The sequence below is a fragment of the Saccopteryx leptura genome, chromosome 1 (assembly GCF_036850995.1).
Source record: "Saccopteryx leptura isolate mSacLep1 chromosome 1, mSacLep1_pri_phased_curated, whole genome shotgun sequence".
NCBI classification, from domain to species: domain Eukaryota; kingdom Metazoa; phylum Chordata; class Mammalia; order Chiroptera; family Emballonuridae; genus Saccopteryx; species Saccopteryx leptura.
The window spans coordinates 224923033-224944195 of NC_089503.1; the positions used below are offsets into that span (position 1 = coordinate 224923033).

Consider the following 21163-nt stretch of genomic DNA (forward strand, 5'->3'; position numbering starts at 1 on the left):
CTAAAGTTCCAATGACAGAAAACTAGGTTTTAATAATTATGAAAAAGGAGGAGCTGGGTCAATGTGTGAGGTTTTTTGCGAGGACCCTGGAGGACTCCACCCTAGGAATCAAAGGTGAACCATAAATGAGGCTCTAATTAGAATTATTTCAATCTCTGATTAAACTAAGATGACCTGAGATATCTGGCACCTTAGTGAAAGAAGCAAAAGTAAATTCTCTCTGTGGGAAGTATTATCTGGAAAATCAAAGTTATCTATAATTTTCCATAAACAATGTCTAACACTGAAAGAAAAATCACCAGATATAAAAGAATGAAAAGAAAATGAATGAATTGGATTATAGGGCAGAAAAAAATGTCCAAACTGAAATAAGAGAGATAGAAAAATAAAAATACATAAAAAAAGCATAAGAAACACGTGACATGGTAAAATGGTCTACCACAAGTGAAACTGGAGTCCCAGAAAGAGAGAATAGAGGCAGTTGTATAGCAGCAATATCTGAAGAGATAATAATTGAGATTTTTTTCCAACACTGATTCTCATGATCAAGAACTGAAAAAAAATCACCTTGTGGATCTGAGAAGGAGGTAAAAGGGGTAAAATGGTGAAAATCACCCAGAGGAATCAAAAGACCTACTTTCTAAGGAAAAAAAAAATCTTTAGCAGAGGCTTATTCCAAGTCAGGAAGGGCACTTCACTTCAGTCTCCTCTAGCCTTTCTGTCTCACTTAGGGCAGAAAACGCTTGGAAAGATAACAGTGCATGGAAAAAACTGCACTAAAAGACTTCTTTCCGTTATAATCTGATTAAATCTCACCTATAATCTGATTAAATCTCACCTATAGTGTTTCCTCTCACCTATACCTTACCATATACCAGTGCTCCAGGATAGTAACAACGGGTTTCTGCTGGAAAAGCTTTGACACACAGACTGTCCTTAAGGAGGAGTACTTAGGGAAACCTCAAGTCAACAGGGAAGGAAAAAGAGAACATTCAAGGAACTGGAAGCTCTGGAACATATACAGCTACAAAGACATTAAGCACATCTGATTTCCTAGCCAGTTTAACATAAAAATATCACACTGAAGACTATTTACCTGTCTTATTACCTTATATATCACATCCAGCTGTTAACAACAACAACAACAAATTACAAAGCATGCTAAAAAGAAAAAACAATCTGAAAAGGCAAAAAACGCATCAGAACCAGACTTAACTATAATAAAGAAGTTAAAATTATGAGATAGGGAATTAAAAATACAATCATTAATATATTAAGTGCTTGAATGAAAAAAGTAGACGACATGCAAGAACAGATGGGCAATGTAAACAGAGATGGAAACTCTAAGGAAGGATCAGAAGGAAATGCTAGAAATACAAACACAACAGAAATAAAATGTCTTTGGTGCGCTCATCCAGTAGCCTAGACTCGAGAAGATCAATGAGCTTGAGACAGGTTGACAGAGACATCCCCATATGAGGTAAACAATTAAGAAAAAAACAAAAAATATCCCAAAACTGTAGGACCATTTTGAAGGTAGTAACATGTATAATTGGAACACCTAATGGAGAAGAAAGATAGAATGGAACAGAAGAAATATTTAAATTAATAACGACTGGGAACTGCCGCAACCAGTGCGGAGAAGTGAAGGAAGACCTGAGTGGGGGCGGCGAAGGATGAAGGAAAACACGGGGACATATATAGAGTTTGGGCCAGGTGCGACAGTGTGCTCTGTTGGAGACACACTGCCGCTGAGCCTGGAAAACCTGTTTATTTTATATGCTTAAACAAAAGGGTGTTGTGCTGGGGAGTGGAAACAACAACCCCAAAACTAAAACTACTTGACGCTCTGTCCTATAAGCAGATGGTAGTGGTAGAGCCCGTGGTAGTGGTAGAGTTTGTGTGCTTGCCGCCCTGCTTTCAGCGTCAATGCCACAAACGGCCTTCAAGTTGTTTTAGTGACCTGCCTTGCCAGGTGACTCAAGGCCGAGCAGGGCCCTTCCTCCGCTCTCAGCTGCACATAGGCCGGAGGCATTCAGACGCAGTGGCTCTCTATAGGGAACTTCCCAAAAGTACCGACACAGAGCAATTCACAGACTTAGAAAGCTTAGGAAACACAGAAGTAGGTCTTCACCGAATGGGTACATGTGACAATTCTCTAAGAGAAAGAAATTTTAAAACTTGCATATATATATATATATATATATATATATATATATATATATATATATAAAATTTTAGGGAAAACGTAAGCTTTATTAATATTAAATAGTTTGGCTTCAGTATCCTCATTTTACCTTTAGATTAGTCCAGAGTTCCCTATAATAAGAGAAGGGTGATAATTCCACAGCACAGAGGGCTTGATGGGAGAGTCCTCCCTTGTCCCTTTACTTGAAGCATAGAGTAGCACAGAGAATGTTAAGTGTGACATAAGTAGACTTATGGCTTATATATCATTTTAGGATATGTGATATATAATAAAGTAGTCCTCATAATATGTACAAATGGCTTTACAAATAATTCCATAGTAACCAGTGCTCGATAGTTACACTAGTAAAGCACACAGGAAACAAGAAGACAATGCAGCTGAACTTTCTGTTTCCTAATAAAGGCTCTTTATAGAGTTAACAGTACAGTATTATGTACTTCAAAGTTGCTAAGAGACTAGATCTTAAATGTCCTCACCCCTCAAAAAATAAATGATAATTATATGACATAATGGAGATGTTAGCAAAGGCTATGGTGGTAATCATATGCAATATATAAATGTATCAAATTAACAGGTACTATACTTTAAACTTACACAATGCTATATGTCAATCATATCTCAAATTCTTAAACGAGAACTCTTTTGTCAAATGTACTATTACAAGATGAAAACAATGGCAGCCTAAGTAGATCTTGAAAGATTGGGCAAAACTATTCAAAATTGTCAGGGGGACTCTGAAACATGCTTTCATATCCACTTTTTACCTTAACATCCATAATTTAATTTACTTTAAATGTTTAATGTATATTATTTTATTATGCTTTTGTAATACTTCTTTTTTAGCTATTATACTCATTACAATCAATTTTCAATATTAACTTAAGTGGTTGTATAAAACTCATAAATGTGAATTAGTGCCTGGATATTTGATTATATTAAGGAATTTTTTTAGTAATTTTTGTCTGTGTTAATAAGGTGTGGCTTATTTTAAAAATACATATTTTAAAGAAATACATAATGAAACATTTACAGATGAGTTATATGAAATGTGGAATTTGTTTCAAAACAATCCAGGGTAGTAGTCAAAAGAAGTGTGAGGTATGGATAAACCAAGATTACTATGAACCTATAAACAGATGACAAATGCATAAAGGTGTGATCTACTATTCAACTTATTTTTTTAACTATTAAAATTTTCCATATTAAAAAGGCAAAAAACTTTAATTTAGAAACTCAACTTTAATTTACTGAATCACATAGTGCTAACACAATATTTCCAAATAAGAAAGCCTATTCAATAGTGTTGATTTCACTAAATTATTAAAATGAATATGTATTCAACCAAAACAAAACTTTAGTACCATTAACTTAAAAGTTTGCATTGCTTTTAAATTAGCACTTCCAGGGCTAGCAGTTCTTAGAGAAAGGAAAGTCTTCGCTTTTGAGTAGCCATTGATAATGCCAACTAACCGATTCATAAACAAACCTTCTCTATCAGGCTGATACACCCCAAGGCAATGTTATTCTGCCTTAATCGTAGGAGAGCCGGTTGCCAGGTCATTAGGGACCACTTCTATAGCCCAGAACCTGCATAAAATTATTCCAGCTAGGCAGTCCTAAACTGCTCATTCAGTACTGCATCGCCTTCCGCATGGAAACACCAAAAGAGGCAGTGGTCTAAATGTCCCCAGCTTTAGTCTCCTGCCTATGCACCGCCCTGGTGGCTTTCCTATGTGGTGTTCCTGTGTGGCATGCTATGCTTCCCGTCTCCAGGACCTTTGAGTATAATATACTTTGGTACTTCCTAAGCCTCTCCTCTGTGGCTTCTAGTAGTGCATCTGTCTGACCATCTCATAAAAGACCACAAAACAGGTGCACATACCAAAAAAAAAAAAAAAAAAAAAAAAAAGGGTTGGAAATCACTATCCTAGAAGTCATCTAGTCTCCATTCAAGCACAATATAAAACTCTCTTCAATACTGTCTTACCTAGTGCTTGAAGTATTCCATTATGGTTTTAAACCTACCACCTCCTGAAAATGCTGACTGAGTTGTTGTTGGATTATGCTGTTTATAACAAACAGTCCCTCTGTTGGCACTTGTCTTATGAAAGGAGAAGCATGGACAGAGGGAGTATCATGTAATTAATATGGTTCAGAAGTGCTGAAAAGTTTGTTAATCCCTTGATCCCTGAAACATATTGAAATGATCTTGCCTACTTCAACCAGTGCACCTGAGTAGGTCTTTGATAAAAAGACCCCAGGGCCTATTAGTTCAAAACACCATTTCCCCACTCTATTATTCAATATCACCTTTCCCATGATGTATGCAGTACATAATCCACTGATTGCCATCACCATTTAATTCAGAAATTGAACAAGAATGACCTTGACATATTTAAATTTGGAATCTAAGAGAAAATAAAGTATTTCCTATAAGAACTTTCCCTTGATTATTTGTAAACCTCAAAAAGGCAGTGTGCAAGTAATTTTCTTTGACCCAACAAACATACCACACAACGTCTGTGTTTACTGCTACTTCCCCAAATTGTGGTTTGCTGGTTCATGAAACCATTCAACTATTGATTGACCTCTGTTGGACTTTCATATTGCTTTATTTAAAAAGAAAATATATTTCTTGGAAGAGTAAAATCAATTTTAGTATCTTCAAGATTGAATTATAGGCAACAAATAGAAATGCTCAAAATTGTCCTGGAAACTAAAATTTAGAGAAAAAGGGGAATGTAATTCCTGGCTTCAGACAGAACTCAAGATAAAAATAAGCGTACGAAATTTGTTGAGTGTGTTACATGTACATCCACTCTGGATTACAGCAGTAGTTCCAAAAATACTCAGTTTTTTTATTTCAGCTTTACTGAGGCATAACTAACAGAAAAAAAATTGATTTGCGTTCTTGTTGCCAGCCCCTTCTGCCCTGTGTCTCCTATCCTGTCTGACCCGTTCAGATGCTGCTCTTGAAAGCATGGGTGAGCCACATGGGTGGCAGGACTGCTCACAGCCATGTACCCCTGAGTTAGAGTTTATTTGAGGTTAAGTAGAGATTCTGAAGCAGTATTAGTCAAGGTGGTTCTGAGTTGTGTGGGTGGGATGAAGAGACAGCATTTAATAAGGTTGAAAGTGTAATAGATATAATCATAATGAATACAATGTCTGATAAAATGGGATTGAGAAAAATACAGTGGTTACTAGAAGAGTGAGTTAAGGGTGTTGGAGAGTATGGCTTTTATTTAGCAGTTCAGTATGTATCAGAGACCCCTTTGAACCTGGAGCCTGGAGCCTGCTGTGGAATCTGGCTTGCCAGGAAAGATACAGCCATTCACTTTTTTCCCCTTGCTCCATCCATCATAACCACAGACATGCCTGGTCTACAGTATGTGTGAGGAGGTGAGTGGCCCTTGGGAGCCCCTCAGACCCATAATCTAGCCAGACCTCAAGGTTGAGTGTCAGGACTGGTTTGATACAGAAAGGATGAGGCAATATCCAAAAATTAGGCATTTTAAAGAGTGAAGATTAATATACAAAGTGGCAGATTTTAGGCAAGAAAGTGATGAGATTAATAATAGTGAACCCCTGGTATGGGCCAACCTTATCTTCCACTTTATAGCAGTTTGTGTCTGCTTGAATTACCCTCTGCTCTCAGCGAAGCATGCTTTCCTGCAAGCTGTTGAGGACAGTCAAAAATAAAACAAAACAAATAAATAAATAAACCCCAAGAAAAATAAATCAGAGGAGGGAAAAATAGAAGAATGCTACCCCAAAGGTCAAAAGTGGAGGGTGTGATAAACAGTGTCATATCCTAGAGGTCAGCAAAGATGAATGCTAAAAAGACTGATTGGGTTTGGCAGTTCATCTGAAGTCCTTTATGGCTTTCAAAGAGAAATTTTAGTGTCACCAATTTTGTAATTAGTATACTGCAATGAGTTAAGAACTGGAAGATGAGGAAGTAGCAAAAACCAAGTGCAGACTACTTTTTCAAGAAGTTTCCCTGTAAAGAAAAAAAAGATGAGAGAGATTAAAAATAAAAAGACATCTTTAATGGAAAAGAAAGGGAAATAGAAGAGGAAGACAAAGGTTGCTTTTAACTGAAAATGACTGAAATAAAATAAGTGATAATGGCCCCTGAGAAGGCACAGAGAGATGAAATCCATAGCAGATCTGAACCAATTCTGGATTAGGGGCGAAGTTTTAGTTTTTAAAAGATTAAAGTGATAGTAGAAAGAATGGGAATGAGGAAGTTTATAAATCTGCAGGTAGAAAGGTGAAGGGGTACATAATCTAATGAATATTTGACAGGAGTGAAAGAATTATGAAAAGGAAGTTTAGAAGGATGATGAAGGTTCAAAATGGCACTGTCCAAATATGGTAGCAATACCAGCAAAACGGACTTTTGAGTGTAGACATATTTACCAATGCAGTCACTGTATTAGCTGAAAACTTTAGACCTCTAATGAAGGAACATTTAAATTTAAATTAACATTAAATAAAGTAAAAAATTAGTTTGTCAGTTCCCTTAGCCACATTTCAAGTGTCAGTATCTAAATGTAGCTAGTGGCTACTATATTGGATAGCACAGATACAGTACATTTCAATAATTGTAGAGATTTCCACAGAACAGCATAGGTTTGAAATACACTCTTTGGGGAGTGAGACATTTGGGTAGGCTATTAGTTTTTGAGAGGTAAGGTGTTGGGTGCTACTAAGAATGGAAAACTCATTTCTATGTATGCTGTTCTACCTGAACTCTGGCCTCCAGAGGTTGGACTTTTGGGTAGACAATAAATAACATCCCTTTCTTTTCCTCCTAAGTACGCAGCAGTTTAGAAATAAGACCTGAGACAAGTGGATGCAGAAAAAATATTACCTTAATTACTGATAAAATTAATTAGAGGTCATGGCTTTAGATCTCTAGCAAAATGAACTTTTAAGACTGGAAAGACTTCATTCACTGTATTAGTTGGGAATCTTCAGGCTTTGGAAGAATAGAAATATTGATATTTACCAGCTTGTAACCTTGCAAAACTCAGTAATCCTCTTTGCGCTTCAGTTTCCTTGCCTATAAAACGGGAATTTTATCTACTCCAAAATGTTGTGGAAAGAATTAAGGAGCTTTATAGAGGGCTTAGAATAGTGGACGGCACACAGTTCAGTGCTGTGTATGTGTTTGCACTTATTATTATTGTACAATGGAGGATGGCTCAGAATGCAACCTCCCTGACAGTAGGATCCAAAAGGTACTGGTTCAAGCACGCGCAGTTCCTTTTCCCAAGTTCACCAATTAGGTAAGTCATTCTTTTTACCACTGGGATGTGAGAGGAGAGACTGGGCGGCTAGAGGTAGGTGTTCCTTTCATTATCTTAGTCCCGAGCTGTAGTCAGAATCTCCTCTATCAAAACAAGAGAAGTGGAGTAGAAGTATTTCCCCTAACAACAGGCTCATACTTGATACATATTCTTTTTGTTCTTTCTGTCAAGACTCAAATAAGTCTAGCAAAATGTTTTACACCTTTCTTTTCCTTATGCATTAGCCTGCAATGTAAAAATCAAACCCTTGACCCAGTCTTGGTGTTGTAGTATATAAAAATGGGAATAACAACTTGTCTAAACTGTCACATATCCTTCTAGTCATTGTGCGACGAACATTAGAAACTCTCATTTCTATTTAACAAGGGCTTTGCAGGCTTCTAGCTAAACTGTACATATGTCTTTTCATGTCTTTTTAAACAGTGAAATAAACTAAGATCGGTCAGTGTGTCATTTATTAAAAATCCTGACTTCAGTTTTGGAAACAAAATTCGAAGACTTTGAAATGTTATTTCTAAAAAAGGTCTTAAGTTTCAACTTACTGATTTTTGGGTTTATTTCTGCCATTAAATCTTTTCTTCAAATGAAATCTTACCTGAAACTCAGCATGTGTAAAAAACCGGGAATGACATTCTTCCCAGCTTCGCCGTTCCCTCACTCAGGAGCAGTCCATCTCTGCTCTTACCATTCAGTATTTGAAACTGAAATTTTATATTGTGAGTTCCATGAGCTTTTCAGCCTTTTCTGTTTTTTTCTTTCTTCTTTTACCACTTTATTTCCAATACCCAGCACCTGACACAAAGTTTGTGCTTGGTGAATATTTATTGAATGAATAAAGGAATGAATATGACTTGGATGAAGTCACGCACAGCAGATTGGTGAGGCTGAGACTTAGTATTGTAGTGAGTGACTAGGTAGATGATGATATTACAAGGATAAAAGATAACAAAGGACAAGTATGGAGAAAAAAACGCTGAGATCAGTTTTAGATACGAGAGTTTGAGGTTCTTGTGGGGCATCCGTGTAGAGGTATCAACAGACGGTGAGCTATTGACTTTATTCAGGTTAGATTCAGCACATCAACTCCTCTTTTTTAAAGAAAATATTTTATTTATTCATTTATTATTTATAATTAAATTTATCAGAGTGACATTGGTTAATAAAATTATATAGGTTTCAAGTGTACAAATCTAGGATACATCATCTGTATCTCTTAAGTCTTTCACTTATTTTACTTTCAAGCATCATGCTACTCTGGGGATGTTTCCTGCCTTCACATAGTCTCTGGAGCAGAGTTTCTTAAACTATAATGTGCATGCAAATCACATGAGGAATCTCATTAAAATGCAGATTCAGGAGGTATGGCCTGAGCTTCTACCTTTTTAACAAGTTTCCAAGTGATGTCCCACCATATTTTGAACAGCAAGGCATTGCACACCAGTGAAAATGTCATGAAGAACTAGTTAGGTTTATTTTTTCTTTCTGAAAATGTTCACAATCTTTATAACTAGAGACTGGGGAACTTGCAACATTCTGTTTGTTCTTAAAATCAATAAATTTCTTCTCATAAACTTTGTTTTGCATTTTAAAGAAAGTTTAGGGTTTTTATATGTTAGCTTTGAAATATAATATGGCTTTTAATTCATAATTTAATTCAAGATAAACCCTTACTTTTAAGAATAATTTTATAAACGATTCATTCTTTCAATGAGCATTTTTTATTTATTTTTAATTTTTTCAGCTTTTAGCCTTAGGTTAAAGACTTCAGGCTAAGTTTAGCAGCCGTTAGAAATAATTCAGTGGACTGTCAGGCTCTGAAAATAGATAAATTCAAGACATTTTGACATATTCAAGCACTTAGAAAAAGTAGCATTTGCAAAGTAGTGACCTAGTTTAAAGCTAGGCAGAGGTACAGCTATTCTTATCCTGCTTCCCAGAGACTATCCCATTCCAAAACCAATAGGGATTTTTGTTGAAAACCAGTCTCCTTTTTTTAGATACCATTAGATTCATTTAAACTGAATGAATAACTTAGGAACCTGCTGCACTTTTATCTGTAAATAGTTTTTCCTTCACTGTGATTGTTTCATAAAAATCTATTATTTGTTTTCCTTTCATTCAAAAAAATTTTATATAATAATATTGTAATAACTATATATATATATATATATATCCAGGTGGGTACTTAAAATATTGAGGGGACTGCTTTGTAAAGTATATAATTGTATAACCACCATGTTAGACAACTGAATGTAAAGTATAACTAAAAAATAAAATTTTTTAAATATTAAAAAAATTTTTTAAAGGGCTTATTATGGTTCTGGACACTGAAAGACTCCTGTGAATTAGACAAAGATCTTGAGTTCATAGTTTTTAATCTATGGAAAAACAGAGACAATAAAGAAGTAAATAGATATGATATTTCCACATGAAGATATGTACTATTAAAAATAAAAAACAGCAATGAGCTAGAGAGTGACTTGTATTAGGAAGTACTCTTAGATGGTGTGGTCTGGAAGGCCCTGTCTGTGGTGTAATATCTGAGTAGAGAATCCGAGTAAAGTGAGGAGATGAACCATATTAATAAGAAAAGAGAGAACAACATAGTGAGCATGCCTTATGTAAAGGAGCTTGGTGTGTTGAAGGAGATCAAGATCAGTGAGATGAATGGCACAAGGGAGGGGAAAGTGAGAGGAGATGGAAATTGAAATAAGGAGCATCCAGATCAGAGTTTTGAAGACTAGATGCAGGGAGTCTGGATTTTATTCTAAGTGTGATGCAAATATTTAGGGTTTTAAACAGAAAATTACATGATCTTATTCTTTCCAATGAAGGCCTCCTACATTTTCAGATTAAGAAAGTCTTGGTTCTCTTTAAAGGCCCAGCTCAAATATCATGCTCATTGTAAAGCTTTCCTTAACTTTTCCAATACTTTCTTTCTCTTTAGTGTTCCCATTTCCACTACCATACTGAATGCTTCTACTACCATACATTTCCCTGATAAGGTATTTATTGCTTTTTCCAACTTGTCTTTTGTACTAAATTGTTATCTACTTAAGGTCAGGGACAGTTTTATTCATCTTCCTGGATGCCTAGGACATAGTGCACTACATAGCACACATTAGTACATAGGTGATTACTGAATGAACAAATAGGTATTTGAATTGTTCTCAAACCTATGCTCTGTTTTTATCTTTTCTACCAAATTCCATTCTCATATTTACAAATGCCTACTGGCATTGTCAACTGATTGTCCAATTTTCCCTCAAACTCCACATCATAAACTCATTATCTCATTTCAACACTTTCATATTTATTGGCAATACCAACATTTTTCTAGTTTCCTTGGTTAGAAAAGTTAGAGTACTATGATTCTTCTCTTTTTTTTTGTATTTTTCTGAAGCTGGAAACGGGGAGTCAGTCAGACAGACTCCCGCATGCGCCCGACCGGGATCAACCCGGCACGCCCACCAGGGGGCGATGCTCTGCCCCTCCGGGGCGTCGCTGAGTCGCAACCAGAGCCACTCTAGTGCCTGGGGCAGAGGTCAAGGAGCCATCCCCAGCGCCCGGGCCATCTTTTGCTCCAATGGAGCCTTGGCTGCGGGAGGGGAAGAGAGAGACAGAGAGGAAGGAGAGGGGGAGGGGTGGAGAAGCAGATGGGTGCCTCTCCTGTGTGCCCTGGCCGAGAATCAAACCCGGGACTTCCGCACGCCAGGCTGACGCTCTACCACTGAGCCAACTGGCCAGGGCCAACTATGATTCTTCTGATGGGGATTTATTTCCTTTATTTCATTGACTCTAGCTTTAGTTCAGACTTTTATCACTTAATTTTTGGAAAAATGTAACAGACTTTTGGCTAGATAGAGGGTCATTCTGACTCAAATTTCTTCTCTCCTCAAATTCATACTGTGTATCTAATTGTCACTGATGTATCATTTTATTCATAAGTTCACACATTGTTTTATTCATAAAATATTTTTCATACTAATTATATGTATCACATGTCATTCTGTTATATAAAACTTTAATTAATGCTCACATGAACTAAATGAGATAGTATTTTGCAGATAAGAAAAATGAAATTTAGTTAACTTAGGCTACCTGTTCAAGGTCACAGCCTAACCAACAAGGAAATGGTAGAGCTGAGATTTGAACACAGTTCTATTTGCTGGGGACACCTAGCTCTGCTTAATCATTTTATTAGTGAGTAGTATCTCAAGTTTAAATTCCTATTTCTCTTTCAGTGTTTCCATGATATGGCCCACTAACTTCCTATTATTATTGAATTTGCATTTTCTAGTCCTCATTTCAAATATCTTTTTAGTGATCTCCTGTGCATTGATCGTTTTACTTCAATTTGATTATAAGCTCCCTAAAACCACTCTTGTCTTGAATTTTGTGAAGGTTTACTACTGTGGAGGGCACATAATAAATTCTCTTTTAATACAGCAAGCCCTTTCTGTATTTGCAGGTTCTGTATCCACATATTCAACCAACCTCTGATGGAAAATATTTTTAAAAACATTATATTAATGGGTCCTGGCTGGTTGGGTCAGTGGTAGAGTGTCAACCCAGTGTATGGATGTTCTGGGTTTGATTCCTGGCCAGGGCACACAGGAGAAGTGCCCATTTGCTTCTCTACCCTTCTCTCTCTCTTTTCTCTCTATCTCTCTCTCTTCTCCTCCCACAGCCAAGGCTCCATTGGAGCAAAGTTGGCCCGGACTCTAGCCTCTGCCTCAGGTGCTAGAATGGCTCTGGTTGCAACAGAGCAACAGCCCCAGATGGGCAGAGCATCACCTCCTAGTAGGCTTGCTGGGTGGATCCTGGCCGGGTGCATGCAGGAGTCTGTCTCTCTGCCTCCCTACTTCTCACTTCAGAAAAATACCAAAAACAAAACAAACAAAAAAATCCCCCACAAAAAACCCCATTACATGTACTATGTATGTATTTAGACCTCTGATGGTTGTGTCTGTGCTGAACATATACAAACTTTTTTGTCTTGTCATTATTCCCTAAATGACACAGTATATCAACCCTATTTAGTTAGTATTTACATTGCATTAGGTATTACAAGTACCCTATAGATGATTTTTAGTATACATGAGGATGTGTGTAAGTTATATGCAAATACAATGCCATTTAATGTAAGGGCCTTGAGCATTTCTAGACTTGGTATCTGAAGGGGAAGGGTTAAGGGGCTTCTGGAACCATTCCTTCAGAATTGACAAAATATTTAGCACAGTCCTTGACACATATGCATGTTCAATAAATGGTAACAATGATTATTACTATTGGAGGATCTAATGCATCAAACTAAAGTTCCAATCGGAAACCATAGAATTCTAATCTCTACCTCAACACTTTTTCTTATGACCTAGAGTAATGGCTTTCTAAGCTAAGTTAGTATTAATACATTTTAGTCTCTTCCCACCCTTTCAATGAAGCAGTGTCAACTACGCGACAGACACCGCTAAGCGGCAACATTTTGTCCACCATTACTGCTCTCTTTAATTCGATGTTGTTTTGGGGGGGGGGGGGGGAGAATAACTGTAATGATTTTTTTTTTTTTAGATGAATAGGTCAATGTGTTTGCTATCAATTTAACTTAATTTTAGTAAAGTTTACTAAAAGTGTTTAAGACTTCCTGGCTGGAGTTGGTGAAATACAGAGCCTCGCACCATCACATCTCCGTTTCGAAGAGAAGTGCCCCAGAGCTAGTGACGGGGCTATGAGTCCAGCCATCTGATCTTGAGGTTTCAGGGGGACCTAGTTCCAAAGCTGCAGTGAAAGCCGGGAATTCAGGGCCACCTGCGGTCTCGTTTCCACAGGTCCTGCGATCCACCCCGCCCCCAGGGAGCGCCGTCGCGAAGCGTGACGTCACACGCTCTCCCGGAAGTGCCGCTCTGTAAACGGCGGGGGCGTGTCTCCAGGCATCCGCGAGTGCAGTTAGCGGGAAGACACGGGAAGGAGGGCCTAGGCGCCGTTCTGTACGGTTGTTTTAATTGCAGAGCGAGCGGGCAGCCTGTCCCAGGCCCGGAACGTGAGCCTGACTGGGTCTGGGGTGCGACGTCATGGAGGTAGTGGAGGCCGCAGCTAATCAGCTGGAGACCCTGAAATTCAATGGTACCAGCTGTGGAGTTGGCCAGGGTCAGGAGGTGCCGTCACCGGGCTCGGTTCTAGTCCCAGAGCCGCCGCCACTGCAATCGAATGAGGGGCCCCCAGACACTGGGCAGGACGCGGACGCTCAGCTAGTAAGAGAGCAGCCGCCTGAACCCGCGCTGAGCTCGGCCGTCGGCGGGAACCCCGGGCCGCAGGTGGAGCCACAGCCGTCGCCTGGAGGGAACTGCGTCACCGGCCCGGGCGCCGCCGAGTTGGTGCGGACCGCAGAGTTGGTGCGGACCCCGGACCCCTTGGGTACCTCGGACTCGGACTCGGACAGGTCGGGTGTCAGCGTGTCCCGCAACTGCTGGGGGAGAGGGTTTGTGTAACCGGCGGGGGGGGCCGGGCCCGGAGGCCGAGACAGTGTCCGCGTGGCCCCGGGAGGGAGGGGAAGGGAGGGGAGGTCCCTGAAGCTCCCTGCGCACGTGTTGACAAGTAGCTCGGACCGCCCATTTCTCGCTGATGTCGCAGATCCGGTTGTAAATCTGAGCCTCCTAATTGGATTGCTGTAACCGAAGTTTGGTAATTTGAAAGGTCTTTTGTATATAGATCGTAGCATTTTCAGTTAAAATATAGGAAACCTGAGGATATTGTATTGTTTTCGTGATACTTAGTTTGGCATGTCTTTCTGTGGTTATAATTTTTGAGTTTTGTGTCAGGTCTTAAGTTTTTTTTTTCTTCCATCGAGTTTTGCGTGTGCTCTTGTTTTTGAAACAGATGAATTGAGGTTTAGTTCATTGATTTTATTTGTTTCCAGATTGGCTCCTGGCAGTTTTGTTAATTCTTTTAATCCTTGTGGGGATCACGTGAAATTAGCAAACATTGTGATTTAGTATTATAGTATGCTCTGATTAGGTTTTGTAATAGTCTCCCTCATTCTGCCCACCACCCATGTCTTTTAAATATGAAACTTCTGGGGTGGGAGAGGACTAAGTAGGATGTTCCTTATGCACACTGAACATTGTTTACAGTATTTGAGTGTGTTGTGTGTTCTGTGATACATGATTGGTATATTGCATTGTGTACCCACCACCCAAAGTCAAATCATCATCTATTACCATTTATCTGACCCCTTTTAGCACCGCCCTTCTTCCCTCTGGTAACCACCATACTGTTGTCCTCTGTGTCTGTGAGTTTTTGTTTTTCTTGTTTGGTCATTTGTTGCTTTCAATTTTATATCCCACATATGAGTGTATCTATATAGTTCTTGACTTTTTCTGTCTGACTAATTTAGCTAACCATGGTATGTGTTCTCAAGGTCTATCGGTGTTGTCGCAGATGGCAGTATTTTGTCTCTTCTTATGGCTAAGTACTATTCCACTGTATGTATGTGTGTGTGTGTGTGTGTATATGTGTATATATATATATATATACACACACACCACATCTTTAGCCAATCACCTCCTGAAGGACACTGGATATTTCCATGTCTTGGCCACTGTGAATAATGCTGCATTGAACATAGGGGTTGCATGAATGCTGTTTTGTTTTGTTTTTTTAAAGCTAGAATGAACTATTTAAACTAGAAGGTCATGAGAGGGTAAAGGGGTGATTGTTTTGGGGAGAAACCTGTGCTGATGTCAGTAATAGTTATTACAGAAAAGTAAGTGAGAAATGAGCACTTGAAATAGGAGTAGCAGTGGAAGTGGGATGAAGTGGAATACAAGTGATGTTTACTAATCTGAAGATTTTTTTTTCTTTTATTTTGTTGCTAGTGTGAGGTAAGTATAGGTCATTCATGCAGTAGGCAGCTAGAGATTAAAGATGGAGCTTAGAGCTATCAGTGCTGTAGATTTAGAGTTACCTGCACATGGATGATGTATGGAAACATGAAGTGCATGAGGTTATCCATGGAAAGAGTACACAGAAGAGAATAAGGATGGAAACAGCATGTGTGAGACCGAAGGGGTTAGCCAGAAAAACAAAATTTCAATCCAGTGTGGGGTTACTGGTAAGAATTACTGTGTAAGTCAAGGGCTAAAGAATTTTTCAGAGAATTGAATTTTCAACATGGTTGGTAACTTTTGAGTTCCGAGTTGTCTGAAGACTGAAAAGAAACTATGGACAATTAAGTGATCTAGTCATTGGTGAGCAATAAGAGAAGTGCATTGCCCAGAGCTCTCTTCTGTCAGTGATTTGTCACATGCTTAATTATATTAAGACAGATGTGTGAGACTGTTGTAATAAGTAGGTTGCAGTTACAGTAGGGGTTTTGAAAATGTTACCAGTGGATTAAGGACTACTTTCCAAATATGGTCAACTTCAGAATTCTAGCTTTTGAATATATCAACAACAGTAAACATGTAGTGAAGGATTTCCTAGTTGAATAAATATGTTTTATCATCATCATATTACTGCTTTACTAAGTTTTCCACTTTTTCTTGCTTACAGTGAAACAGATTCAGATAGTTCAAGCTCTTCCTCTTCCTCATCATTTTCCTCATCTTCCTCTTCCTCTCAAATATCACTTCCTCCAGTGCTGTCAGATGGAGATGATTTACAAGTTGAGGATAACACGGATTTGCCTCTTAAAACAAAAGATGAAATACTCCTTAACGTAAGTACTTAGATTTGTTAACTAAACCTAATTTGGATGTTCTAAAGCAGTGGTAGTCAACTTGGTCCGTACCGCCCACTAGTGGGCGTTCCACCTTTCATGGTGGGCGGTAGGTAGCAGAGCAACCAAAGTATAAAAAGATAGATTTAACTATAGTAAGTTGTTTTATAAAGATTTATTCTGCCGAACAGCGAAAATCTGACATAAAGTACTTGGTAAATAATTATTATTATATGCTTTAACTTGCTGTAACTCTGCTTTATAAATTTTATAAAGTAAAGTTACTTTCCTACTTTATAAATCACCATTACTGTGGAACCGGTGGGCAGTTAGAAAATTTTACTACTAACAGAGATACAAAAGTGGGCGGTAGTTATAAAAAGGTTGACTACCCCGTTCTAAAATATATTGTGCTAATATTGATCTCTTTTGTCCTATGTCTGATCCATAAATTTGAAGACTTCTCAGTTTTATTGGGCATACTTTTGCCATCTTTACCTTTCATAACGATAGGATTGTTTAGGGAATTGATCTGGATAATTTCTAAGGTTGCTTCTAACTCTAACGTTTGCTAATTGTTCTTCCTGGTGTGTCAACTTTAGCCTACTATTTTTCAATTTTTCTTTCGTCTTTCCTAAAAGGTATTTCTTATGTAGATTTACAACCTTGCCCTTTTTTTTAAACCATATTTCAAACCATACTTAAGAACATTTTGCTCATTTGTGATTAAAATCATTTTTAGTTGATTGCACTAGGAAACAAAAAATGAAATAAATGGATTGAGCAAAATCATATTTCTATTTGAGGTTTATTAATTTAATTTTTGTTATTTTTATGCTTACAGTTAGACAAAACTTGTTTGTGATAGAATGGTATTTATTGACACTTCATAGGTTTGGTTTGTAAAATTAGCTCTTGTGTGGTTATTTTCTGTTAAACTGTAAACTCTCCTGAAGAAGGGGATGGCAGTCTGGTTGAAACCTCATGAGTCGAGAGAAAAGTCTTCTCAGAATTTCAGAATGTAGGTTACAATGCTACCTATTTATTCTTTCCATTCTCACATGTACTTTGTTGTTATTAGTGCTTTTTTAGTATTTAATGGTCGCTAATTATAACTATTAAATAACACTTAAACGAATGAAATATTTTAATGCAAAATTTGAAAATAATAATTGGAAAGCCTAGAGGCAGTTGAGTGCCATTTTATGACTGAATTCTACTAATAGTCCTTCTTTTTCTCTGCTTACAATAAGAAATTTCCTGTCTCACTCTTACATATTTAAAATCCTTGGATTTTTGAGGAACTTCATGTTTTCTTCTTACAAACGTTATCTCTCAGTAGTCTTTTTACACAGAGGCTCTCTCAGTTTCTGACTCTTTTCTGAAAGTATTGGGGAACTTGTTTGATCTTGTCCTTGTATCTTGCTCTTGCTGCTTTTCCTCTTAGAATATAAAAACCGACAAATAAAGGACCGCAGTACTTTTGTATATGTATGTGTAGCGTCTTCATTTTCTTATTAGATCTGCAATTCTTACTTTGAGATTCCCTTGAAATTTCATGTAAAATCTTAGTCTATTTGTTTATTATTTTTCAGGATAGAATGCCCATATCTGCATCAGAAGGTAAAAATGGGGCCATGGCCACAGGGAGGCCAGGAACCATGTTCTTTAACAGACTTAAGTTCATATCTGATCTTTATAGCTCGCATAGTGCCCAGTACAGTGCTTTACAGGTAATGGTTCCTCAGTCAATAGTAACAGGGAATAATTGAGTGGATAGGCATCTTTCATTCATTCTTAAACTATTAGAGTACACCTACCATATGCTAGGTGCTGTAGTTAAGACCCACCCAGTTTCTGCTTTCATAGTGTGTAGTGGGGAGAAGCAGACAATAAATAAAGTGGAGACAAATGAATTTAATTGCTGGATGTGCTATTTTGAATTGTATGAGTATGTGTTTGGCACATACCAGAAAATTAGATTTTTGATGGGAATGTAGGTTAGCTTTTAAAACTTGGTATGACGGGCTGGTCTTTTCCTTTTTGTGCCAGTACTGAGGGGTTTTTGGAAAGGATGGAGGAGGCAATTAAAGTCTTTACTTTTCCTTTTTTTTCCCCCTGCATCACAACACACTTTTGAAGACACTGTGCATTGTGCTCACATGTCCTTAAATGTTCCCAAAGGTGCTCAGCCTCTAGCCCAACCAGAATCTAGGGAGAGGCTGAGAGTTTGGTGAAGAAAAAATGGGTGGAGATGGGAGGCAGTGAAAGGAGAAAGCACCTTCCAGTTAGCGGTCAGCCCTTAGTTTAAAAGTCAGTTTCCCGCAGGCTGGGGTCAGGCGGAATCGGGGTCAGAAGGAGGAGAAATTTTGTGTTCTTGAATAGCTGTGTGCTTTATATTTACACACTTAGGTAAACTTATTATTAGTTCTTGGTCCTTTAGACTACTCTGTTGCTAGAAATAGGTAGAGAAATGACTTCTCTGGTCTGCCCTAAATCTTTGACAGAGGACTCTGAAAGAGTATTTGGAACTCTTTAATTCAAGGGAAGAGAAGGTTTGGTCCGTAATACTGGGGGTAGTTTGGCTACAGATACTTAGTATCTTTATCTTTTATTAACTGATTGATTTTAGAAAGGGAGAGGAAGAGAGAGAGGGAGAAACATTGATTTGCTGTTCCCACTTAATTTGTGCATTCATCGATTGATTCCAGTATGTGCCCTGTTGGGACGACACCCCAAAGAACTGACCTACCCGGCCATGACAGTATTCAGTATCTTTAGGACTCTCTTTTCTCTCTCTCTTAGCAGGTGTTTCTTCATGGGACTGGCAGTTTGACCACTGATTCTCCCATATGAAAGTTATGGAAAAGACTTTTACTGGTTTACTGGGAGGCTGGTGCACCGTCCTGAACAAATTATTGAGGCTAGTGGAATGGGTATTTGATTGCTTATGCATGAGTCATGTAGTGACTTCTGTTTGTGTGGGAGAGTATGTAGGAGAATGTGTGCTTGAGAGAGAGCACGTGGGCGAGTGTGAGGGTGGGAGTGTGTAGGATCAGTTGACAGAGGGAGTGGGAATGTGTGTATATTTTGAGGAGGGTGGGGATTGGGTGGGTGGTATCGACCCATGCAGAACACAAGAAGTGGTTCTCTGTCACAGGAAAGGGAGGCTTATGTCCTTTGAGAAGGCGATTCTGTTCAGTCAGTCACAGCAGTTACCGTTTATAGGGGACAACGGGAAACACTTGAAAGAAGCTATCACATATGACTTAGGTTCCAGTCTTCTTGTTACGAACAACAGAGACGCAAATTACTTTGAGAGAGTGGGAATTTGCTCTAAACTTGCATAGGAAAGCCATTAGGACTTAAGGCAGCTGTGGAGGATGCCATGCTGTTTCTTTTATATGCCTCTTGACCTTTCTCATAAGTTCTCTGTCATTTTATTTTCCCTCTTTACCTGTAGATTCATCTTTTTCATGTTAGCGTGTACATGGACTTCTGTGTCCTTGGGTCCAAATATAGGATCTTCTACTTTGAGCTTCCCCATGAACTACCTAATTAGATTTACTATTTCTTTGCCTACTTTTGAGATAATTCTGTTTCTTATCTTAGATTTTTTTTCCCAGAAGATGATAATCCACTCTTCCTAGGAAGTGTTCCCTCTTTTGTTATGACTCTAGCTGGTGTTATATGTGCTGTTTTGTTTAGGTTTGGTAGTATAGGAGACCCCAGCTAGACTTAGTGGTAACAAAATACACTTTCTGAAGAAAATTAATGAAATATTCTACCCATATTGTCTTTGCTTATAGGTAAGATGCATAAATTAAAGTGGGCCAAACAGTTTAAACAATTTTAAGAGTTCGTGCTGGATTTTTAGCCATCTCTTGAACATAGACATGCCCAATTTAACCCAGTTTTTTGTCCTACCTCTTCAGAAAGTGTCTCATTCTAGCCAGGTGGCTAGTGTCCTTCAGGTATGCTGAGCTTAATTTATATCTTCATTTAGTCTGTTTCTCAAGCAGAAATGTTGCTTCCTTTGATCTAGCTCATTAAATCTTTTCTGTTCTTGGAAAATTAGATCCTGGTGATTTAACTACTTACTCTTGGCAATCTTTTAAGTGTAAGTACATGGAAGTGTATGTGTGAAGTAACCTTGAGATCATTCCTTTGGAATTAGACCTCAAGTATTTACAACAGTCCCCTGAGAAGATTTGGTTGTAAGCTGAATGAAAAGCAGGGGTGAGGGGAAGGGAGAAAAAGTGGGATTAGTCATCTATAATGGACAATGGAAAGGGAGAGTCTTAATTGACTCTTTTCATAATGCCACAATTATGTCATATATAAAATTAAATATAACTAAGTCAAATTATTCTTTAAAAAAATCTCTAATGCTGAGAAGGTTTATAGATAACCTACACAATACATGTAAAGCAACATACATATTATTATGGCCTTGGAACTGTATAAAACCACATAGGATTTGCTTTGTCTTTCAATAAATTGGAAAATTCAAGTTTTTTTGAAAAATGTTCTTATTAATTTATGGCCTAAACTCTTCATTCAGATAAATCAGATATAATTAAAAATTTAGAATCATAAAAACATTTATGGAATTGTGACATTTCAAAGTCTTAATGAGAAATGAATTTTATAAATTAATATCTATGTTTTTTTCTTTTGAAAAGCTCGATTTTACATAATGTTTTAAAGTTTTGATTATAATGCTTACAATTACAATACTGTAGTAAGAATTATAATGTGTATTTATATATAAAATATAGCATGACCAAGGAAAAAAATTTAATGCTTGGAGGCAATTCTTGGTAAATTTACCTTTATAATTTGGTATATTATGTTTTGAAATAGATATATTTTATAGTTAGATTGAATACACTGTATTTTGTTTCAGATTCTGGCAGT

General features: G+C 37.8%; 1 protein-coding gene across 1 annotated transcript in view; it reads left to right on the plus strand.

Moving 5' to 3' along the window:
• The first annotated feature begins 13445 nt into the window (after positions 1-13445).
• NAF1 (nuclear assembly factor 1 ribonucleoprotein) overlaps positions 13446-21163 on the plus strand; it is a 32067-nt gene continuing 24349 nt past the window's right edge. The window contains exons 1-2 of the mRNA XM_066387167.1: positions 13446-13966; positions 16078-16243. Coding sequence (XP_066243264.1) covers positions 13599-13966; positions 16078-16243 — 534 coding nt within the window. The 5' untranslated portion in view covers positions 13446-13598. The remainder of the gene's footprint in view (positions 13967-16077; positions 16244-21163) is intronic.